The sequence below is a fragment of the Haliaeetus albicilla genome, chromosome 6 (assembly GCF_947461875.1).
Source record: "Haliaeetus albicilla chromosome 6, bHalAlb1.1, whole genome shotgun sequence".
NCBI lineage: Eukaryota > Metazoa > Chordata > Aves > Accipitriformes > Accipitridae > Haliaeetus > Haliaeetus albicilla.
This window is the reverse complement of record NC_091488.1, coordinates 14,061,215-14,083,008: the sequence shown is the minus strand read 5'-3', so window position 1 is coordinate 14,083,008 and position 21,794 is coordinate 14,061,215. Positions and strand designations below refer to the sequence as shown.

At 42.8% G+C, this 21,794-nt stretch overlaps 1 protein-coding gene across 1 annotated transcript; it reads left to right on the top strand.

Moving 5' to 3' along the window:
• The first annotated feature begins 526 nt into the window (after positions 1–526).
• ETS2 (ETS proto-oncogene 2, transcription factor) lies at positions 527–15,714 on the top strand. Its single transcript, XM_069785101.1, has 10 exons — positions 527–718; positions 4,099–4,170; positions 7,110–7,230; positions 9,101–9,220; positions 9,675–9,875; positions 10,699–10,782; positions 11,582–11,824; positions 11,974–12,237; positions 12,947–13,065; positions 14,022–15,714. Exons 2-10 carry the CDS (start codon positions 4,099–4,101, stop codon positions 14,235–14,237), a joined length of 1,440 nt encoding a protein of 479 aa, XP_069641202.1. The 5' UTR covers positions 527–718; the 3' UTR covers positions 14,238–15,714.
• The last annotated feature ends 6,080 nt before the right edge of the window (positions 15,715–21,794 follow it).

The window sequence follows — 21,794 nt, the reverse complement described above, 5'->3', positions numbered from 1 at the left end:
ATGCTTGGGTTTTATGGGTTAATTCTCCTAATCTCATCTATCTCGAGGACACGTATTAATTAAAAATAAGCATGGAAAACGTCCAGCATGAATTATCTCCTGTATAGCCGGGGGGGGGGAGGAAAAAATAAAAAATCTGTCTCTCTGAACGAGCGGAACCTGTCTTTTCCTCTCCCCCTGCCCAGCAGGAGGAGGAGGAGGCGGAGGAGGCCGGGGAAACGGCCCGGCCGTGGGGCAGCCCCCGGCGGCCCCAGAGCGACTCGTCCGGTACCGGCGCAGGCAGCGGCGCGGCCCCCGCCGCCCCGCCGCCGCCGACTGCAACCACCGGGTCGGCGGCGGCGAGAGGGGCCGGGCCTGCGGGGAGGCGGGTCCCGCCGCCGCCGCCACCTCCCCCCGCCCGCTGAAGAGCGCCTGCGAGGGCGGGCGGTGCGGCACAGCACGGCTCGGCTCGGCTCGGTTCAGCACAGCACGGCTCGGCTCGGCAGCGCCCACGCACCCGCCGCCAGGCACCCGCCTTCCCTCCCGCCCCCCTTCCTCCTCCTCCTCCTCCGGGATCAGCCCGCCGCCGCCGCTGTTGTTGTTGGCCGGCTCTGCCACATCGAGGATATTTTGGCTCCCGGAGAGGCAGCGGCGCCTTTTTCCTTTGGACTCTGCGTGTGCGGTGCCGCCGCCGCCGAGGGACGCAGAGGAACGGGCGAGCGCCGGCCTCGGGGGCCAGGTGAGGCGGGGGCGGCCGCGGGGGGGGGGGGGGGGGGCGGCTCGCCGGGGACCGAGGGGGGGGGCTCAGCGGCCGCCCGGCGAAGCCGGCCATGGCCCCCCGGGACGGAGGCGCGGCCGGGCCCCGTCAGCGACCTGCCCCGGGGGGAGCCGCTGCCGGGGGAGCGGGCGGACCCGGCGGGCGAAGGGGGCGGCGGTGCCCGCCGGGACGGCGGGGGGGACCCCGCGGGGCGAAGGCCGGCGGCGGGGGGGGGGACACACGCGTTCCCAGCGGCTGCCTCGGTGAGGAGGCTGGGCGCCCGGCGGGAAGGGGTTAATGGGCAGCGCGCACTCTGGATTTGGTTAGTGCTTTAAAGGGACTTCAGAAATGTTGGGCTGTATGATCTCCTCGTCTAACTTTTATGTGGGCGAGTGTGTCATATGTGTGAAAAGTCATGCCGGCTCTCGGCTATCTCTCTCATCGGTGCTTGGGGAGCCCGAGAGCTGCGCGGGGAATCAGCGCTCCGAAGGCAGGCGGTCGTCTCTTAACCTATTGGTACGGATTTTTTTTTGCCTGAAAAATTTGCCATTTAAAAGCAAAACAACAACCAGACATTCCCTCCCCCCAAAAAACCTCAAACAAACCCCAAACCAAAAAAAAAACCCAAACGCAAAACCCCAGCGAAAAGCTGGTGGAGGTCTGTCGTGCGTGCTAGGATGGTTTAGATCCCCTTGCGGGTGATTCCCAGCTGAATCCAGCTGTGGGCAAGCACCTGGCTATTGCTGAAAAGAAGCTGATCAGAATTCAGGAGTATTAGTTAATAAGTGCCTGATCCTGTTGACCCTGTTCTGGTTCACCCACTCAGCTATGCGGGGGTGTTGAAGAAGGTGTCCTGCCAGTTAAACCAATTATAGCTGGCAAGTAGCAGTCATCAGCATTAGTGGAGGAGTTGGAAGTGAGGCCCAGTCGCACCGTGTGCCTGCCCTAGTGTCTTTTCTGAACTTAAACAGCAGCTTTCCAAGTCCAGCAGCAAGCCAGCTTTAACCCTTCGTGTCGTGAAAAGCCGTATTGCCTTTTCGGCTCCGCTTGTCTTGCGATGCCTCTGTAAGGGTTTTGGCTCTCAGGCTGGAAACTTGTACTGCGGATGGGGAGAAAGCTGAGGTACAATGAGCAAAGGCTATAGAAATTCCAAACAAGATGAGAGATTTGGTTGGAGGAAGAAAACTGGAGTGTTACAAAACATGCTAAAGATCTTCATGTGTTACTAGACCGGAGCTCGATGTCTAGTTTTTCGTAAGCTGTGTAGCGCGCAGGCAAGGCCACAGAAAAAACGAGCAGCCTAGCATGGAGAAACAGTGACTTGGGTTGAGGAGCAATGCCACGTAACGAAGACTTTGTATAAACCTTTTGTTTTAGGACCCTAAACATTTCTAAAGAAACAAAAAAAAACCCAGGAAGGAGAGAATCCCACTCCTTTTAGTCAATGGGGAAGTTCCTAACAGGATTCGTGTAGAGGCCAGGATTGTACCTGAAAGTGTCAGAAATCTTATTTGTAGCCCTAACTGGGGAGCAGATCTAAACTTACTGAAACTATGTATAATGTTTGCACAAATACTTTCCTATTGGTAAGGCTTACAGCTGGTTAACCCTAGACACCAGAGCAGATTTCAAAGGCAAAACAGGGTGTTAGAAATTGCCATTTACTTTTTTAAAAGCCCAACCGAATGCAAGGATAAACAGTTGTTTAAACTGTGGCAAATTTAACGAAAAGATTAGGATGCTTGTTGAGTGAGACTCATGCTGTGTAAAATTCTTTGCTGCTCAATGAGATGTGTAATTTAGATCAAATGTTTGTACATGCTATTTGAGGTAGAAACCATCGTTCAGTAGATTGCACTTTTGGGTAACATTAATGAAGTGTAAGTCGAATATTCCTTTTGTAGTCAGTTGATTTATTTCATTTCAGTGATAAGTCCCATACATCTGATAAGAGTGAAGTCAAAATGGGCCTTTCAGGTTAAAGACTCTGGATTTTTAAGTGACCCGCTATATAAGAGGATGAAAACGTTACTTGTCTTAGACTGTTGGATGTTTTTATTTTCCTCTTTGCTTATATGGACGGCTTTTGAATGTGTTGTCGGTTTAACAGGCTGGGCTTATTTTGTGAAATTCCTAATTTGCCATCTTTTTCTGAGTTTAAGATTGTGGTTTGATTTCTCTTTGTGTTAACATGCCTAAAAAGAGAACTTGCTTGTAATAAGTGACCACAGTTTTGTGGAAATATTGATAACGTCCTGTGTGACTATTTAAATACAAATGCCCATTTTCAGACAGTTTCTGTGGAGCAAGATAGTTTAGCCCAATGCTGTGAAAAAGGAGAAGGAAAATTGTTGAGAGACAGCTTGCCGCAGTGTAGTCTGGTAAGGTATCGTTCACCAACACCTGAATTACAGCATCAAAATAAACCTGAACAATGGCCATAAAACTGGCGTTATTACTTATGTTTGATCTCTCCCATAGGTCAGTAAAAAGATATGAATCTTATCGCTCTTTTTCTTAAGTGATATATAGGAGAACAAGTTATACAGGCCTCACACAACCCTGTTCCTGGTAATACAGGCAACATAATATAGCTTTGCCTTCAATAGCAGGAACACATTGATGGTTGGTCCCATTATCAACTCTTTAAAAAGGGTATTATACTGCATAAACCCTTTTCAATTAAAACTTAGACCCTCTAGAGCTTTTTAGATATGCTAATCCTATGTTTACAAAATGTGCAAGATAACATGCTTTGGAAATGCTTTATCTAGTAAAGGATGCAGATTGCCAATACCGAGTATTGGCTTCAATGATTATTCATAAAAGGATGAAAGGGGTGAATGTTAGTACGTGAAGGTGTATCACGGTGAGCGCTCTGTCACTTCTCTTCCTTCTTTTGAAAGCCAAAGTCCAAAGTGAATCGTGGCATGTGAGCAGGAATGTAATAAGCAAAAATAACACAAAAATGAATGTTTAAGATAATGGGTGAAAGTTGGAAAATATCTCAAAGGGATAGGTACTTGGTGGACAAAGGACTTCTGCAGGCTTTTCAGACTAGCAGAGTGAGGTACTAAAAGCCCTCTCGTCGGGTGTCAGAAGCTAGCCATCCTCTTGTTTGCTCATTTCATAAGACTTTAACAACAGTGATGCCTGGGAAAGGTCTTCCACTTAAAGCTGCTTAAGCAAGACGGGAATTGTGCCCTGTGTGGTCGGGATGTAAGCAATGAGAAGGAAAAGCTTTCCCTGTATCTCATTGCGAGAGCTGTTCTGTAGTCTGTGCTGAAGCAGTGAGATATGTCTGTTAACGTGCTTGCTTCCTCGGTAGCAACATTTTTCATGTGACCCCTCTCATTTTTCAGATGAGTGATTTTGGGATCAGGAACATGGATCAAGTAGCTCCTGTGTCTAACATGTACAGAGGAATGCTCAAGGTGAGTACTCTTGAGTACTTCTAAATGCAGCTGGGGTGCTTGTAACCTCTAATCTTCTTCTAGAGTATTCCCACTAAGTTCAGTAGAGGTGTGAAAAGCAGAACTGAAATAGGAAGATGTAACTCTTGCACCCTAACCTTCTCCCCCAAGGAGCCTCCCTCCCTCCATCCCCCAAATCCTAAGAATTTGAAAATAGAAGGTAGACAAGAACTGAGCTCAAATTCGTTGGAGTTGGTGGAACTTTTGCCTAAATAAAGGTTAGAGGATTGACAGTAGGGCTGGTCTTTATATCTTTAACTTGATGAGACTGGCAGAGGGCTGTTCTGATATGACTGGTTAGATCTGATTAATTCAAGAGCATTGTATGAAAAAAAAGTAGGTTATTCACTTACTACATGCAACTATGTTACATGGAAGTCCAATACACTGTAAGAAACCAAATATAGTTATTAAATACATTTTATCTTTATATAGACTGTGTCTGTTATCTTGTTTTGAAAGGAACTTAAAACCAAGGACAAATGAGAAGCAGACTATAAAGACTCAGTCTTTAAGGGCTTCCCACTTCCCCATTTGTGCAAATTGCTTTTTAATCCCAGTATCATTTTTTTACGCAGCACTGATTAATGTAAACCAAATAAAGGTTAGGAAGATGCTTTCTGCTCTCACTAACTTTGAGGAATGTCCATGTTTTGAAGAATCAGTTAGTGAGACTCTGGTATGCTAACTTCTCTGATGTTTTATGTCCCCTATTAGCTTTCTCTCCTCCCTACAACAACAACAAAATCCACAAGAGATCCCCCAACTTAACAGCTGTGTGCTCTGTAACACAGTGGTTGTTCTAACCAGTTATTCAGTATTCAGTTGTCATATAATTAAGTCAAAATAGAGACCTGTATTCTACTATTTTGTAGCTGTTCATATTTTTTTTAATTTTGTTTTTTAATAATTACTCTTGCATATGTTGAAAAGCCAAATAAAATGGTTGCATAACTGATAGGGCAAGCAGAATTTATGCTACATTGGGTTTTTCCCCTTTTACTACTATTAAATCAAGAACCTGCTTAAACATTAATTTTCTCCTTTTTGAAATATGAAACTAGCACAGTATGGATTTTACTCGTTCACATGCCACAGCATTTTTTCCAGTGACTCAGGATAGGGGTCAGCTATTTACACAAAACACAGGAGTTTCCAGATTGTGTTGAAAGAACTTGCCCTTTCTTTTAGGTACTAGCGGTGAGTCAGTGCTTTTATCTAGTAATGTATAAAGAATCTTTTACTAGCAGATTTGGCAATTGTTATTAACCTGTTTCATTCAGATGTAAGCCTTTTCATGGGTTGGCTTTGACTCTAGTGGTGGGGGGGGTACCTGAACCAACCATACACAATTTGTCTCTGCTGGCCAGTGCTCAGTGGAGATTTCTGAATCCAGTTAACCGAGGCATGATATTGTTTACTTTACCAGCTTTTTCTTCTGTGGGGTGTATGCTTTCATAATGTACTAGGATGCATTGCAGCTTGTTATAAAAAGACAACTAAAAATTTATGGTTCCTTGTTTCTACTAGGGTTAATGTAATTTGGGGAGATTGGGGAAGGGGATGGCACACAAGGCACCTGGAGCAAAAAGACTCTAAGCCACTTGAAACTTTGTGGTGACATAAAAAGGAAAGTTAGGGAATGTGAGGAAATATTAATACTCATTCGCTATTCGAGAAACATAGTTCAGGTTGCTTTTGCATCACACATGAATACCACCCTGAAAAATCTTTGCCTTGTCCTCGGCTAAATCCTCTACCTTGGCATAAGCTGGCAGACCAGTGAATGCTTAAAACAAATAAGCACTTGCAAGTTGCCTTTGTCTCCAGCTCCCTGAATTGCAGTAGCTGCCATGAGCAAGCTGTAGCTTTCCAGAACAATGTTCTATCCTCAGGTGCTTTTAAAAATCTCAGTGGCAACTTTTATCCATCCATGCCTCTAGATATTACAGATACGATTTCCTTGTGACTAACGGGCAAGTTGCATAACTTGTTTTTAAAGTTATTTCTTCCTCTGTTAGCCCCCCGAAGACTAATGTGGCTGGGGGAATCTAGTAAAAGTACTAGTATTTCTAGCATACACAATTGATACAAGCTAAGTTTGAAAGAAGTTAGGTTTTCAAAATATAACAATATTAATAGAATGTTGACAATGTATCAGTAGAATCCACCTTTATCTAGAATATTTTTGTCATTCCTGTTTATCCCTTGCTGTATAATGAAACTGGCAGTGTTTCAGTGAGCATCTGAGTACTTGAAAGACTGCAAAATGTGGTAACTGGCAAATCCAGGAACTCAGAAGTGTAAAAGTCACAGCAAAGGAGTAACATCTTTCCTCAAGTCCTCTAAAGCTGGCTGTATAGCTTCAAGTTATGTGGTTCAGATTAAACTTTTCCTTTTCAAAAAAAAAAAAAAGCTGCATGAATTGACTGTAGGTCTTGCACTGGCAGTTGCTTTTCCATAATTTACTGATCCTTCCTCTGCCATCAAGTACTCAAGTGGATAGTTGATTTAAAGGGTTAAGGAAATAAGGAATTCTTTAAAATATACCTGGAAATAAATATATATTTATTTATACACACACACACGTGCATTCTCTATTGTTAAGAGCCTCAATTACAGGAAAACTAAGAATATCCTTACTTGGCTTTACTGTAACCTGCAGAACATGCCACCCACCTAGCACTGTGGTCTGAATGTTAGCTGTTTCGTATTCCTGTACAAGAAGCTATGCTATCATTGTGTTTATATTTCAAAGGCACAAGTTAGCTAATTCAAGACAGTGGTTGTGCATGATCTCCAAATCTAGGAAATCTAACCCAGCCACTTCCTAGCAATGAAGTTGACAGTGCTCTAGCAAAATGCTCACATTGGTTTTTATTTATTCTGTTGCTTTGCAGCGTCAACCAGCATTTGATACCTTTGATAGCTCGAACTCTCTCTTTGCTGGATATTTTTTGTCACTAAATGAAGATCAAACGCTTCAAGAAGTGCCAACGGGATTTGATTCTACTTCTTATGGTAACTCTTCACTTTGTTCCTTGGTCCAGTCAGCAGATCAGAAGTTTGTGGGGTCTGTCTAACATTTCATGGTTTTACTCTTAGAAGTGGAACATGGATTTCCCTAAAAAGAAGTGGTGTAGTAGACAGACTTCTATGTACATGCTTGATTTTGTCCATATGAGTTGCTTTGTGGATAGTTGCTGTTCTCTGTACTGAAAAGGAATGGGAACTGGGATTCAGTAGCCTAATAGACTGACTGTCCATGGAAGAAGCCTTAATAGGTATTAAAGCAGAGCAAAGAGAGTTTAAAAAATTTTTTAAAAAGATTATGTGTATTTAAACTTGCAACATCTCAACCATAATTAAAATGCAAATATTCTGCAAGCTCCTTTCTTGACCCTCTGGTGTTAAATCCCAGTACGTTTACTCCATACCTTAAAAAACAGGGTTGGGGATGTTTACAGTTTGGGGTTGTTTTTTTCTTTCCTCTTTTCTTTTTTTTTTCTTTTTTATATGTAGGACAGTACCTACCAAGAGTACTCTACAAACCCTTGCCTAAGATCCCTGAGAAAACAGGGAGTTTGTCCAAAATGTAGATATTTTACCAGATGCTGCCTTTATCTCCCCTTAGGGGGGGAAAAAAACCCAACAAAACCTCAAACCTCTGAAAACCACCAGTCCTTTGTTCTAATGTGATTCTAATCAGTCACCCTCTCTGGTCAGCAAAGCAAGTCCTAGCAGATACTGAGGATGGGTGTGGTAAAAACAGAAGTTAAGCACAGGCTGGTAATGAGCTCCACTTGCTGGGTCAAGTGGAGCCTGTAGATAGTCTAGGAGAACGAGAAGAGCCACACAGCTTCAAGAACTGCCAAGTTCATCGCTTTTATATACCCTGGCACCGTTATATGCCTCTTTTCAAATGCGACCTGTGTGTGAGTTCTCAGAAGCTCTCAAATGTTCAGGGATGCATAGCAAGCTGGTTAAGTTGTCTTCAAATTGCCTCTAGCTTAATGACACCAATCACAAAAAAAATATCAGTAAAAGGTTTCCTAATTTGAAACATCTAGGAATTGTGGTTGGCTTTCTTCAACTTAGAAGTTCTTTCAGAGTAAAATAAGGCATCTTCTGGTGAAAATTGCCCAATAAGAAGGGCTGAGTGGAAGCCAAATTTGTCCTTGAAATGGAATCTACTTGCAAATTTAAAAATCAGTTAAGCAGATTAGTAATTTATACTGGCATAGGACGGTGCTGACTTTGGATTTTGTTGCATTATTTAGGCACTGGGTACCAGCTTACCAGGCACAATTTTTTTGTCCTGATGGTAGTATAATCTATTGCACCATGTACTTGGGTGATTGAGATGCATGGAAAGGTCTGAAATACAGTCCATTGGAAAGCAGTGTTAAACAGTGTGAGTTAGCTCTTCACAACCCTACTATCAGTTACTTTAGGTCTCAGACTAAATGAAGACTGTCTAGAGTTATAAGGAAGTTTGAGGTCAAGCTATAGGTGACTAAATAGGAATAAGCAGTCTCATATTTCCTTTACTATTACTTTTTTTTTTTTAAGTTTCCCCGCAGCAAAGGCACTTTATGTAACTACTAAGAGTAAATGAGGATCTATATCATGGAAAGCTGCAAAGCTTTAACTTACTGTGATGCAATTTTATCAAACCAGTAGCATAGAGATTTTAGTGTTGATATATTAAGTCTTTGACTTATTATATCAGAAAATGGTTCTACAGTGTTTGTTTCTGGTTTTAAAATACCTAGTTTGTAGCATCCTTTTCTTATTCTTCAAATAAAGCAGCAAAAACCTGTCACTCCTTTCACTGGCCTAAAAGTTAATGTAACTTCTCTTTCCCCTCCACCCCTTTTCTTTCTTGTAGAGTCAAACAACTGTGAATTGCCTCTGTTAACCCCGTGCAGTAAGGCTGTGATGAGTCAGGCCTTGAAAGATACTTTCAGTGGTTTCACAAAGGAACAGTGTCGGCTGGGTATCCCAAATAGTAAGTGTTTTCTATTTATAAGCTTTTTTTTTTTTTTTTTTTTTTTTAATGCTAAGGAGGAGGCTGAATAGCGGCTCTTACAAAAGAGAAAGAATGATGTCAGTAGGAAATACAAGAATGGATCCTATGTGAATCTGGCACAGCTTGGCTTGGAAAGACCAGACTTGCTGGTATTAAAAATGGGTGCATGGAGAGCTCATGGTTTGGCAGCGTAAGAGAGAATCAAGTAAGCTGAGGACATCTCTGATTACAAGTGAATGCAGAAGGAAAATAGAGGACTGGGGTTTTTTTGTTTGGGTTTTTTTTTTTTTAATTCAAGAATACATTCATTCTGAATTCAATCAGAACAAAGTAACTTGGGTAAACAAATTTTTTCATCTGTTGCCTTCTAATGAAGGTTATTTGACAAAGGTCAGGATTTATCTCTAAATGGTGGATACTTTTTGTCTTGCAGATCCCTGGCTGTGGACTGAACAGCAAGTTTGCCAGTGGCTTTCATGGGCTACTAATGAGTTTAGCCTGGCAAATGTGAACTTCCATCAGTTTCTTATGAGTGGCCAAGACTTGTGCAACCTGGGCAAAGAGCGTTTCCTGGAACTGGCACCTGACTATGTGGGTGATATTCTGTGGGAACACCTGGAACAGATGATAAAAGGTAGTTACAAAGCCAGAAAGAGCTGTCCCACCAGAAACGGGACTCTTTCAACCCTTGTTTCACTATGAAGGGCTTTTATTACATATGAAAACTCAAAATGAACTTTAAAACTTCATTAATAAAAGCATTATCAGAACCATTAATACATACTTGGTGTGCAAAGCACAGATGCCGTATCTGCAGAAATCATTCCATGTTCAGACTGAGTATCTGTTGCAGTCAGGCTTTATTTGGAATAATCATTGAAATAAATGAGATTAGGATAAAGCTACTGTAATACCCCATCTAAAAAAAAAAAAATTAACCAAGAGTTGGACAAAATTTGTTCACTTATTATTACAAGCTTTTTTCCTTTAATGTAGTGTTTTGAGGTAATTCAATGAATGAATGTAAAGAAGTCTAAGTCACCTAGAGGTGTCTTAGGTGAGCACTGATGGTATTGCTAAAACCCGACATGCAGTGCCCTGTGAGTTCCATTGGGTTTGGAGTGTAGCATTCAGTAAATCCACTAAAGACATTACATTAAGGACTTGGACCTTAAACCGCACTGCAATTATTGTTGTTTCTAAGTTTTATGTTAAAATTCAGTTGGTATGATGGTTTTCAAGCCTATTGGAAGTTGGTTAGGTTTTTTGGTGTGGGTTTATTCAAGAGAGAGAATGCAGTGCAGTGCGTTAGTAAAACTTATGTGAATGATGACCCCAAAATACTGAAGAGAGTCAGAAGCTTTTCATGGCATACAGGTCAGATCTTTAAAAGTGTAAAACTAAATTTCCCCCCTTTTTTTTTTTTTTTTTTTTTTTCCCCCCCCTCCTCTCCCCAGACAGCCAAGAGAAAACACAAGATCAATATGTGGAGAACTCTCATCTCACCTCAGTTCCTCACTGGGTCAATAATAATTCCTTAAGTAAGTATTTTAAGAAACTTGACATTTTATATCTCTCAGTTTATTCTAAGTGTGTCACAGATCCCAGTTTAAAAACAAAACCACCAGAATAACTACTGTGCTTGAGGAGAACACTTGACTTCAATTGCTACAGTCTTCTTTCCAAGTATTGTTTAATTGTCATCTAATTAATATTGGAAATCTTTTGAAGAGCAAAGGCTTTGAGAAAGTCATATTTCCTCTTGGTATGCCAAAGCTTACATCTGTGGAGCAGAGTGACCAATCCCACCTCTAGCAAACAGAGTCAAAAACTAGCATCACTGGGGAGCAGCAAGAGTTATGTTTAGGCCTTTTTGAAGACTGTGGAAGTGTAATAGAGCTTTTGAAAGTGTGTGGGATGCAGTGCTACCTCCCTCTGTTTGATTGACTGGTGGTGTATTTCATTCTCCCACAGTCAATCTCCAGCTCAACCGTATTACACCACTTAATGATGAGGGCCTTACTCAAAACCACTTAAGCTTCTCCAGCTTTTTCTGTAGCCCTGTAGTTTCCTTGAAGAACAAACAATAGACATATTTGTGGTCGGCATGTTATAGAGGGAGATTTACAGGATCTGATTTAAAGCCCATTAGATGGGGATCTTCTCACTGATTTCGGTAGCCTTTCTAGTAGGTCTGTAGCATCTATCACCCTTAGCTGGATTTTCATGGGAAAATTACTTCTTGGTGGCACAACTGTAGTGAGGCGCTGGAGGTGTATTAGTCTGTTTAAGGGTCTGCAGGGAAAATCATCTAATGAATTCTTTTATTTCTTTCTTCAGCTGTTAATGTAGATCAGAACTCCTATGGTATGCAAATGCCTGGATACCCTAAAGCCCTCAGTTATCCCAAACCCAGTCTTCTGACTGATATCTGTCAGACTTCCACAGGACCAAATCTCCTCAATCCAGAACCAGAGTTTTCATTGTTCCCTAAAACCCAAGCAGATGCTGTTGGTGTGAACTACTGTGCAGTAAATCAAGATTTCCCAAGAAGCAATCTGAACTTGCTGATAGATAATTCTGGTGAGTCATCATCTGCATAATAACCATGGGTCCAAGGCCATATTTTGTATGTCTTTTCCTCCATTGCATAATTTATATATACAAGCTAGACTGAGGGGGAGGAAAATAAACAACACTTTTCTCTTTTTTTATTTTTTTGTTTTATAAAGGTAAGCTTAGAGAACACGAATCTAGTGACAGTGGTGCAGAAAGTTACGAAAGCTCAGATTCGATGCTACAGTCCTGGAACAGCCAGTCATCATTAGTGGATTTACAGCGTGTGCCATCCTATGAGAGTTTTGAAGATGACTGCAGCCAGTCCTTGTGTCTGAGCAAACCTACAATGTCTTTCAAAGACTATATTCAAGAACGAAGCGATCCTGTAGAGCAAGGGAAACCAGTTATACCAGCAGCAATTCTAGCTGGCTTTACTGGTAAGTAGTGAAGCAAAATGGTCACTCCTCTTCTTATGCAACATCAATATTCTCTATAAACGTGTAGGATGGTGATAAAATTGTATACTTGTAAAGTATGCCTTACAAGTTAGTCAGAGACCACTACTTGTGCAGAGTTTCAGTTTTAAATGTTACTAAAGAAAGCCTTATAGGATTGTCCCTCTAAAGCAAGAACAGCAGATATGTCAGAACACGTAAAAATCAAGTGCACTTTTTGATCTGTTTGAAAAAGAGGGAAACTTGGACAAAATCCCTCACACTCAGGAGTTTCTGCTGATGTTGGCTTGCCGGTTAAGACCTTGTTCTTGTACTCCTTGCTGAAATTGGTTTTTCCTCTAGAACAATGGCCAAGCCAGGGACTGCAGGACAAGCCCTGGAACTTGAAATGCAGCTGATGGGAGGTGGGAGTGAGGGCTGAGGGATCCATATCAAAAGGGGAAGGACATAGATTTTGTCAAATCCTGTGCTTCCATGAAAAAGCTGACTTGTTTTAATTTTAATGTGTTCAGGAGCAGATTTGTGTTATAGAGAAAAACCTTAGGTTATTTGATATTAAAAAAAAAAAAAGGTAAATCGGGGTAATTGCAAGATCTATCCTGTGATATGAGTATGGTCACATACACTGGTTGTGGTAAGAGCTTGCAGAAGTACTAATTGTGGTTTTTCCCCGCCCTGTCTCTCTCCACAGGCAGTGGACCTATACAGCTATGGCAATTCCTTCTGGAGTTACTGACTGACAAGTCCTGTCAGTCATTCATTAGTTGGACAGGAGATGGATGGGAATTTAAACTTGCTGACCCAGATGAGGTATGTGGCTAATTGTGATGATCAAAAAGATTCAGGGTCTGATCTGCCATCTGTGGGCCTAGTCTTGAATATAAAGCATTTACATGATCAGACACTTGCTGAAATCTCTTCATCTGCAAATTCTTTATTGTATAGTCAGGATTGCTGTGGGATGTTCCCCCCTCTCCTCCCACCCAGGGATATCAGCATCTGCTTGTAGTTAGGGGAACACATTGTATAGCTTGAAACTTAAAGGTAGCATACAGATTTAGTTCTTTTGACAGCTAATACTGTAGATTAGCTTGCTGGATGTAGTTGAATCAACAATGCCTGGGATTGCACGCAGGCATGGGGAAAATACACTCTGCATATCACCATTCTTCTAGATACACAGCAAATACGGTAGTGCTGGGTTTTAAAACATTTTGGGAACTTACAGCTTTAGTCATTAAAAATAACTAGAATGCATTTTCATTCATTTTCTGATACTGTTATCAGTAGGAAAATTATTGCATTAAGAGATGTCATAGAAAGTCCACTGAAGCCTTTATTAAAAAAAAACGGCGGGAATCATTAACTCCAAGGAACTTCATATAATTCAACTTCGATTTAAAGAGCAGTCCCATGCTGCTCAGTAGAAAATTAATGCTTAAATGGTGTTTTCTTGAGAGAGGAGACTGTATTTCAAATAAACTTGATCTCCATAAACACACTTTGGCCCATCCATTACAAATAGGTATTCTTTTCACTGATACTTGCTATCCCTTTCTCCTGAAGCTGCTGCCAATAATTGTCTCAGAGCATGTTCAGCTGAGGGGTCAGTCACCAACTCCTCTCTTATCTGAGTTTGGGACATCCAGAGCAAATAAACACAGCTATTGAAACCTTTTCTCAGTCAGAGCATTTTATCAGCCACCGAGTAGAAGAACATGACTTGAATAAACATTTTGCATTTTGCTTTCTTTTTGGACTGACAGGTGGCACGGAGGTGGGGAAGGAGGAAAAACAAGCCAAAAATGAACTATGAGAAGCTCAGCCGAGGCCTACGCTACTATTATGACAAGAACATCATCCACAAGACTTCAGGGAAACGCTACGTGTATCGCTTCGTGTGCGACCTGCAGAACCTGCTGGGGTACACGGCGGAGGAGCTGCATGCGATGCTGGGGGTGCAGCCTGACACGGAGGACTGAGCCTGACGCCGCCGTGCTGCAGGGGTGAAGAACACGTGTTGGGACTGTGTCTGGGAACCATCTGCAGTCAGTTCTTCTGGCTGTTTGGATGGGTGCAACTGTTGGGAAATAAGGACCTTAAGTGATTTTGTAACCAGGGAGAGCTGGAAGGAAGTGGCCTTATTTCATCAGTGGCTTCGGGTGTTGCCATGTCAGGCACTTGAGCGGCGTGGAAGTCAGCAGACCCCAGCTCTGTCACGAAGACATGGAAATGCTCTCAGGTTAAGCATTTCGACTACTTGTACTGCCACGTAAAGAGTTTTGGCTACTTACACTGCCATTTAATAATGGGTTGGCTTTAAAACCAAAGGTTGGATGAGAAACGAGTGATGCAGCAGAACTATTGCTCAGATATTTTAAAATACCATCGTCCTTGCTTACATCTTGCATCATGCAATTTATTTAAAACAAACAAACAAAAAAAACCCACAACCAAAAAAACCCCAACCCCAAACTAATTTATTTTAAATGAGCAGTAAGGAGAATTGATATTAGTTTTGTTCTAAAGCACATTTTATTATTATTATTACTACTCCAGAAATGTGCTGCATAGGTACATAAACACTCTGTGTCCAAAACCAGATGTAGCAGCTGTTAACAAAAAATAAAAGACCCTTTAAAGAAGGGAAGGAAAATCATACCATTTCAATATTCAGATTGTATATATTCTGTGATTCTTTTTGAAACTCTGTAATGTTGCTATTTAACAGATACTGTATAGTGTAAATTAAACTAATTGTATGTATGTGTTTGAAATAGGATGAATGTAAACTTATCAAATGGTTTTTTTTTCATGTTTGTCTAGGATATACAACCTTCTGCAAATATTTAATTGGCCTGAGAGACAACATAAGTGCTCAGTATGCATGCATATGGTATGCCTATGATATGAAGGGGGGGTGGGGAGGGAAGGCTGGCTCAGTATTTGGCCAAGACTGAAGCTGGCAATTCTTTGTGCATTTTGGCATTTTTACAAGATACTAATGTTATATTCTGGGACATAAAAGGCCTGTTTGTGGTTTCTTCTGTAACTGAAAATGAAAATATTAATATGGATAAAATTACCTTTTTTTTCCTTTATAAATGGCATATGTTTTTCAACTTTTATGCATGTCCTTTTAAAAAAAATTTATATACAAGCCTTATTTTTTCAGTTGACTTGTGTCTTCTTCCTGCAGTTTATCCTGTATGATTAAAATATGAATTCTATTTTTGGAAATAACTGTGACTCCTTTTCAAAGATCAGGAGGGATTTATGTAGCAGCTATTTTTACTGCAAAAAAAAAAAAAAAAAAGAAAAAAAAAGAAAAAATCACTGGGAAAATGTACTTTGTAAGAAAGCTTTATTTTTTATCTGAGCTTGATGTACATTTAAATGTGTTGTACAGTGTGAGAGGTTTAAAAATATGAGTTTATTAAAACCTCTTGAACAAGAAAATAGTGTGTGTGCTTTTTAATTTGGAAAGTTTCAGGGGAGCTCCTTTATTTGTTGGTTCAACTCTTGTCCCTCCTACCACCACCACCCTGAAACCTCTGCAGGATAAAAAAACCCAACAAACCAGCCAGACTTAGGGGGGTAGGGAGCTTGTTGGAGAAAATTCTGCAAGAGTGCATAGGCTGATGGTCTTAGACCAAGCTAAATGTATGCTGCAGGCCTAGATGCAACTCAGCGGGTGCTGGCCCACAGACTGGTCTCATGCTAATGATAACGAGGGTGTAGAGAGCTACGATCCCCCGAGCTAAGCCAGAACTTGGCACAAAGAGGAAAAAACAACCCCTCAAACCAACAAGTTTTCCTGGGCTTTGGTTAACACCCTTAAAAAGGTAGTGCTACATCTCACCTGCCTTGGAGCTGTGATCCTAACGAGGGGAGATGATACCTTATTTTGCAAGAAATAATGCTATGGTCTGTCGCAACGAATGTGGTTGGTTGGTTGGTTTTGGTTTTTCTTTTCCCCTGGGTGTCCTTCTCATGCCGTGGCTGCAGAGCCCTAATCATCCTGTTGATCTGTAGAAGTTTTATTTTCAATTTATTTTCCCTGAACACAGAACTGTTTCTTCATTTAGACTGAAAGCTTAGTTGCCTCTTGTGTGCGTGATCAGTGTTAGCTTCAGCCTAGAGACTGTAGGGAAGTTGCTTATATTCCTCCCCCAGCAGAAAAAGAAATTTCATGGTAGCAGAAGCAACAAAGTACACTGATAGATGCAACGCAGGCGAGTGTGTCTTCCAGAAACAACACCTGCTATCCTGCACTGGATTGGGTCAACACAGCGGTCCAAGCTCTAACCCAATGTGACCCAGAAGACAATTATTAAAGGATATTTTGTCACAGCGCACACAGAAAACACCACTCTGTTTTCTCAGCCACCCAGTGTCAAAGAGGCGTTTGAAAGTAGTCTGGCTGAATTCTTCACCTTCTTTAGGATATGCCTCCCAGCTGCCAGCTTTCCTCGTGAGACAGCAATCAAAATAAAGTCTTGCAGTTGGCACCTACCCATGGTTGGCATGTCACCTCTAATAACAAAGTTCAACTTCAAAGCCTTCTTTGCTCTTTTTTTTTTTTTTTTTAAATTAAAAAAAAAAGGTAGAATCCCATCCTAAGTAAAACTGCACCTCTGGGTTGGGAAATCTGTAAGCCACAAACGCTCAATGTCCAGGAGGCTATTTTGGGAAACATCTGTCTACTGCACCCCGTTCTTATACTCGCTTTAGGTTTCAGCTGTCGGCTGCCATCAGGTAGAGGGTAGGAGCATGAGAGATGGGGCAAATGATGGATCACTTATCCCAGTACTATATCTCTACTCATGGGAGGAGGATCAAGTAAACCTGGCCACTCTGCTGGTCCATTCCCACTGTGATTCCCCAGTACCCCCCACAATGTTCGGCCTGTTGGAGGGGATACCCTGCCCATTTCTTTTACTACTGACTTAAGGACTTCTTGCCTTGCCCAACCTGTAAGGAAGCCCCCCTGGCTACTCTCTACTGACTTGTCCTCAAGCATTGGACACCAGCACCTCACCCAGGGGCTGAGGTAAGGGTACATCAAGGTTTTGCTCAGCAGCAAAACAAAGCTCTATTCTCAGTACCCTTCCTCATGGTACCTTACGCTTTTTTGGCTTTTTTGGCAGTCACTGCACATTGAGCTGATGATTTGAGAGAGCTGTCAGTGATGACTCTGAGATCCATTTCTTGGTAACTACCATTTCTGAGTTTAGCATCACATGCACCCAGTTTGGGTTGTGTTTCCTTGGGTGTATTACCTTACATTAATCTACACTGATGCTCATCTGCCACCTTTTTGTCCATTCACACCGTGTTGTGAGGTCCTCCTGGAGCTCCTCACTAACGCTGTGGCATTTGACTACTCAAACTACTTAGTATCATCTGCAAACCTGGAGGTTTCACTGGCTGCTCATTAGCCCGGGATTTCTGGCCCTGGTCAGAGCCAAGGTGGCTGTTCTTACACTAAGGACCAAGAGGGCTGCTCCAGGAATCAGCCCTTTTGTTTTCAGTTCCCAGCTCTTCCACAAGTTTCTGGGTGACCCCAGGTAAAAAACTTCAAGACTGAGCATCTCTGCCAGGGCTGCTGCTATTCTAGTATAAAAGTCATTCACTCACCCTTGTGTGTGTGACTAGCAGCACCAAGGTGGTATTCTGCCAAATCTTTTTTGGGCTTTCCCTCTCCACGAGTAGGATGTGGGCCAGCACTCTTGTGATGCAGGACCACATCTGGCAATGAACAAGATCAGCAGCAGCTTGTACAATATGAAAACACAGCATCTGGCCCTCCGGAGGGTTCAGTAAAGCGATCTGAAACTATGGTACTCTTTAAATGTCAACCAGACACTGGAACTTCTCGTATTTTTGCTAAAAAAGCCTCCTGGAGTTGAAAAGGAAGCAAGAACTTAAAAGCAATTTGCATGTTCACAGCACTAGTGGAAAGCCTTTTTGATCCCCTCTCCAAGGATGGTCCAAATTCTGACAGAGTAAAGAATTGCCAGATCTCGGCCATCGCAGTTTATCTTGTGTCTCATGTATCTCTTTATCTTTGTGTGAAGCTGAGCACTAGTTGAACTGTGTGTGTTCACACAACCATGTGACTGCACCAGTGCTTCATGTGCTAGACACATGAATGCTCAAAATGCTAAAGAGGGAATAAAAGACATCCCTATAAGCAAGAAGAACAGAAAATTCAGCCGAGGGTGCACGATCTTTGAGAAAGATATCTAGTATCTCATTTGCAATGTGTGCCATGTGATGTGTAGTCTGGAACCACACAATATGGCAAGTTATTAAAAATAAATAAAATAAGTTGGCCAGTGACAGCATAATTTGCTCTATGCAAGTTGAGATTTTCAAGTGATAAGTCTCATTTATGAATAGAAGAGTTTTAAGACAAATCTGTAGTTTGGGGAAGAAGCATTGGATCCCGCCATTTTACTTCCTTCTGCCTCTACCTCTCTTGGCATTTACAATGTAAATGATGAGCTTAACAAAATATAATGAGTAACAAGTATAATGAAATCTCTGCACATGCAAAAGGGTACATTCTTTGGAAGATATTTTTCCCGGATACTCTCTAGATAGCTAGCAAAATGGCCCTAACTTTCATATAAAAGGTTTGTCGTGATTTTCTGCATCATGACCTGAAATGGTCAAAATGCAAAAGTCCTGGCACAATTTCTCTGAAGTCTGCATATGCAAAAACTATTTGTTCATTATTTTCTTTCACTGTGAGCAGAACCACAAAAGAAAACAGATTTGTCTATGCATTACTTATCTTCAGTGCTTGGGCTGCAGAGTGAAATCCAGAACCCAGAGGGAGGTGGGCAAGCTGAGCTGAAAGCTCACGGTTTGGAAATGGAGGGAACCGTCACACCGAGTGGTGAATCCCTCCCAGGCCACCACTGCTGTGTATTGGGGCTGGCTAACCTGGCTCTCCTAGCCCCATCCCAGGTATATACACAAGGGGTCAAAGGCAACACACACAGGGGCTAAAACCTGCAATCCCCCTGGAAGCTGGTGTCCGCACGCTTCCTTCCCAGAAAACCAGGGCTGGGCTTCCCCTCCTGAAGGATGGCCAAGGGGGATGGTGGTGGAGCAACAGCTCCTGCCCCCCTTCATGTACAACTCGCTCGCCTGTACAGCGAGGTCTGGGGTGGGATTGCTCTGCCACAGGAGGGTTTCCAGCAACCTTCTCCCACCTTGGCCCTCTGAGTGAAGTGCAGAAAAGGAGGGAAGTGCTTTCCATGAGATGGTTGCAGGTTAAAACTCAGTCTCAGCTGCAGAGACCAGAATTCCCCCTCTCCTTCAGCTGGATGCCTGATTATTAGGCTAAAGAGACCTGCTCCTACTTGCGCTGCCTCTCTTTGGCCTGATGAATCTTGAATCAATCTTGGGGTTTTTTTTTTTTACTTTTTTTTTTTTTTTCCCCCTGACAGAAGGCAAAGAGCAATCTAGCAGATGCAGTTCTTGCATTTAGCTTCCTCCCATTTGCAGAGAGTTTTCGTTCTCTTACAGGGTGCTTTTTGCCCTGCGGAGGAAGACAAGTTCTTCCAAAAGAAATATAATTCCTCCTACATGCCTTTGAACAGACCTGTTTGTTCGTTTTTCCCCATCTCGAGTGCCAGCCCCTGGGAGATGCCAAGAACCCACGTCTCTTGCTGAAGTCAGGACTGGATCCCAAACCCAGTCTCGCACGCTGCCCGCCCCACAGCCAGCCCTAGCTTGAGCAACCGCTGCCGCTGGTGAGCCAGCGGGGACCGTTTCTATGTAAGGATGAACTGGTTTTGAACAGTTTCCCCAATGTCCTGGGCACAACGCTCCTTTTCTTCCTCATCAGAACTCTACGTCTGCTGGCTTCCCAACTTTTTTTTTCTTTTAAACAAATATAGGGATTGTTGTTTATGCAGGCAAAATTCCACTTTCTCCTAAAGGGGCTTTGCCAGGATCTGAAGACTCAGGATGTATCTTTTCCACAGGCAGTGCCTTCCAGAATTCACAGATCTCTCCTTCTCTCTTTCATACACTTGAACACTTTTCATTACACATTTTTAAGCAATCTCTAAAATCCCCAGCTAGAGCCCAATGCCATGACTGAGTCCCTGTCCCATGGCTCGTGCTTTGGGAGGGAAGGTGATTCCTGCTAGCGAGGAGCAGTGAGAGCCACCAGCGAGGCCGGTCCCTGCACAGTGCTCCCCTCTTCTCTGCCCACTCCAACCTGAAGCAGCTCAGAAATGGTGGATTTGCCATTTCCCTTGGAGGAGCCTTGTGCAGATCTCACCCGTACTCGGTCAAATGCTGTTTGGTTTCATGGTGCCTCCTGCTAAGTCACAACCACCACGCTTCTCCAGTGGGTCAGTACAGCTAGTTCTCAGTCATGGTGTTGCTATCGCCTGTATGTTTACCAAACCTTGAAGACCACGGTCCAAAATGACACTTGTTAGTGGTAACCCCAATGCTTGGGCAATTTTGGCCATCATCATGTGACTTTACCCAGGTCAGCTGCGTGCAATGACTCATTCAAAAAAAACCATCTGTGGAGACCACAGAGGTCCATATATGCTCCATCTTCCCTTCCTAAATGAGCGAACCTTTCCACTAGCTGAAGCAAGAAGGTGTTTACCAGAAGCCGGAGCGCCGGTAGTGCTGCCAGCTCTCTGCAGAGTGTGGCAACTAGAAGAGCCAGTGCAAAACAGCCTCACAGGGCAGAGCTTTCCACTGCAGTGTGATTGGGCCTGAGATGTTTGTATTTTATTACATCCATTTTTCTCCAAGAAATATTAAAATGCTCTCACTATTTGAAGGGAGGGGGGAAAAACACACATGAGCTGCCTAGCTATCCCTAAGCAACCTATCAAATAAAGCAATAAACTATTAGCAGGCAGAATGGCTTTAAAAGGACCCACAGCAGTTTCGGACCATCAGGGGAAGAATAGGAATGGAAATGATTCTGAAAATTATTAGTAGTTCTTTAACAGCAGCCCCTTAACAGCAGCCCCTTAATATCTCCCACAGTATTCTCAGTCATTAGCACAGCTAAGCTGCTGCTCCATGCCAATTACTGTCCCTGCATTTCCCTCCACTTGAGAGGGATTTGCAGAGGATCCAGCTGAAATGAGATTTTAGTGAGATTTTGCTGCTCTTGCAAGTCCTTGCTGCAGCAGCAGAGGTGGTGTTGGGTGGAAGGTCTTCCAGCAATTCCCATAAGGTGCTCTCCAGAAATAGTTTAAACATGGCTTAGACAAGGAACTGGCCACTGCATCTCCACGTCTTCAGTTTCTTCACCGCAGGGATTAACTTCTCACTAATGGGGCTGCAGGGGACCAGCAGGAGCCATTTACAACACCCACACAACCCAAACCCTCTAGGGTTTATCTAGTTTTGGTTTTACCTCCTCTTTCACCCTCTGGTATCACAAAGTGCCTACAGTGTGTAACTATAGCAATGCTTCATTGCCATCAGCAGGTTTGCCTCCTTACCGATCTGATGTAACCCTTAAGCTGGCCCTGCTTTGA

Excerpts from the sequence above, each read along its gene's own strand:
- ETS2 (XM_069785101.1), top strand. The coding sequence starts at position 4,099 with ATGAGTGATTTTGGGATCAGGAACATGGATCAAGTAGCTCCTGTGTCT. Across the intron at positions 7,231-9,100 it reads ATTTGATTCTACTTCTTATG|AGTCAAACAACTGTGAATTG; the intron begins GTAACTCTTCAC and ends TCTTTCTTGTAG. Across the intron at positions 9,876-10,698 it reads CCTGGAACAGATGATAAAAG|ACAGCCAAGAGAAAACACAA; the intron begins GTAGTTACAAAG and ends TCCTCTCCCCAG.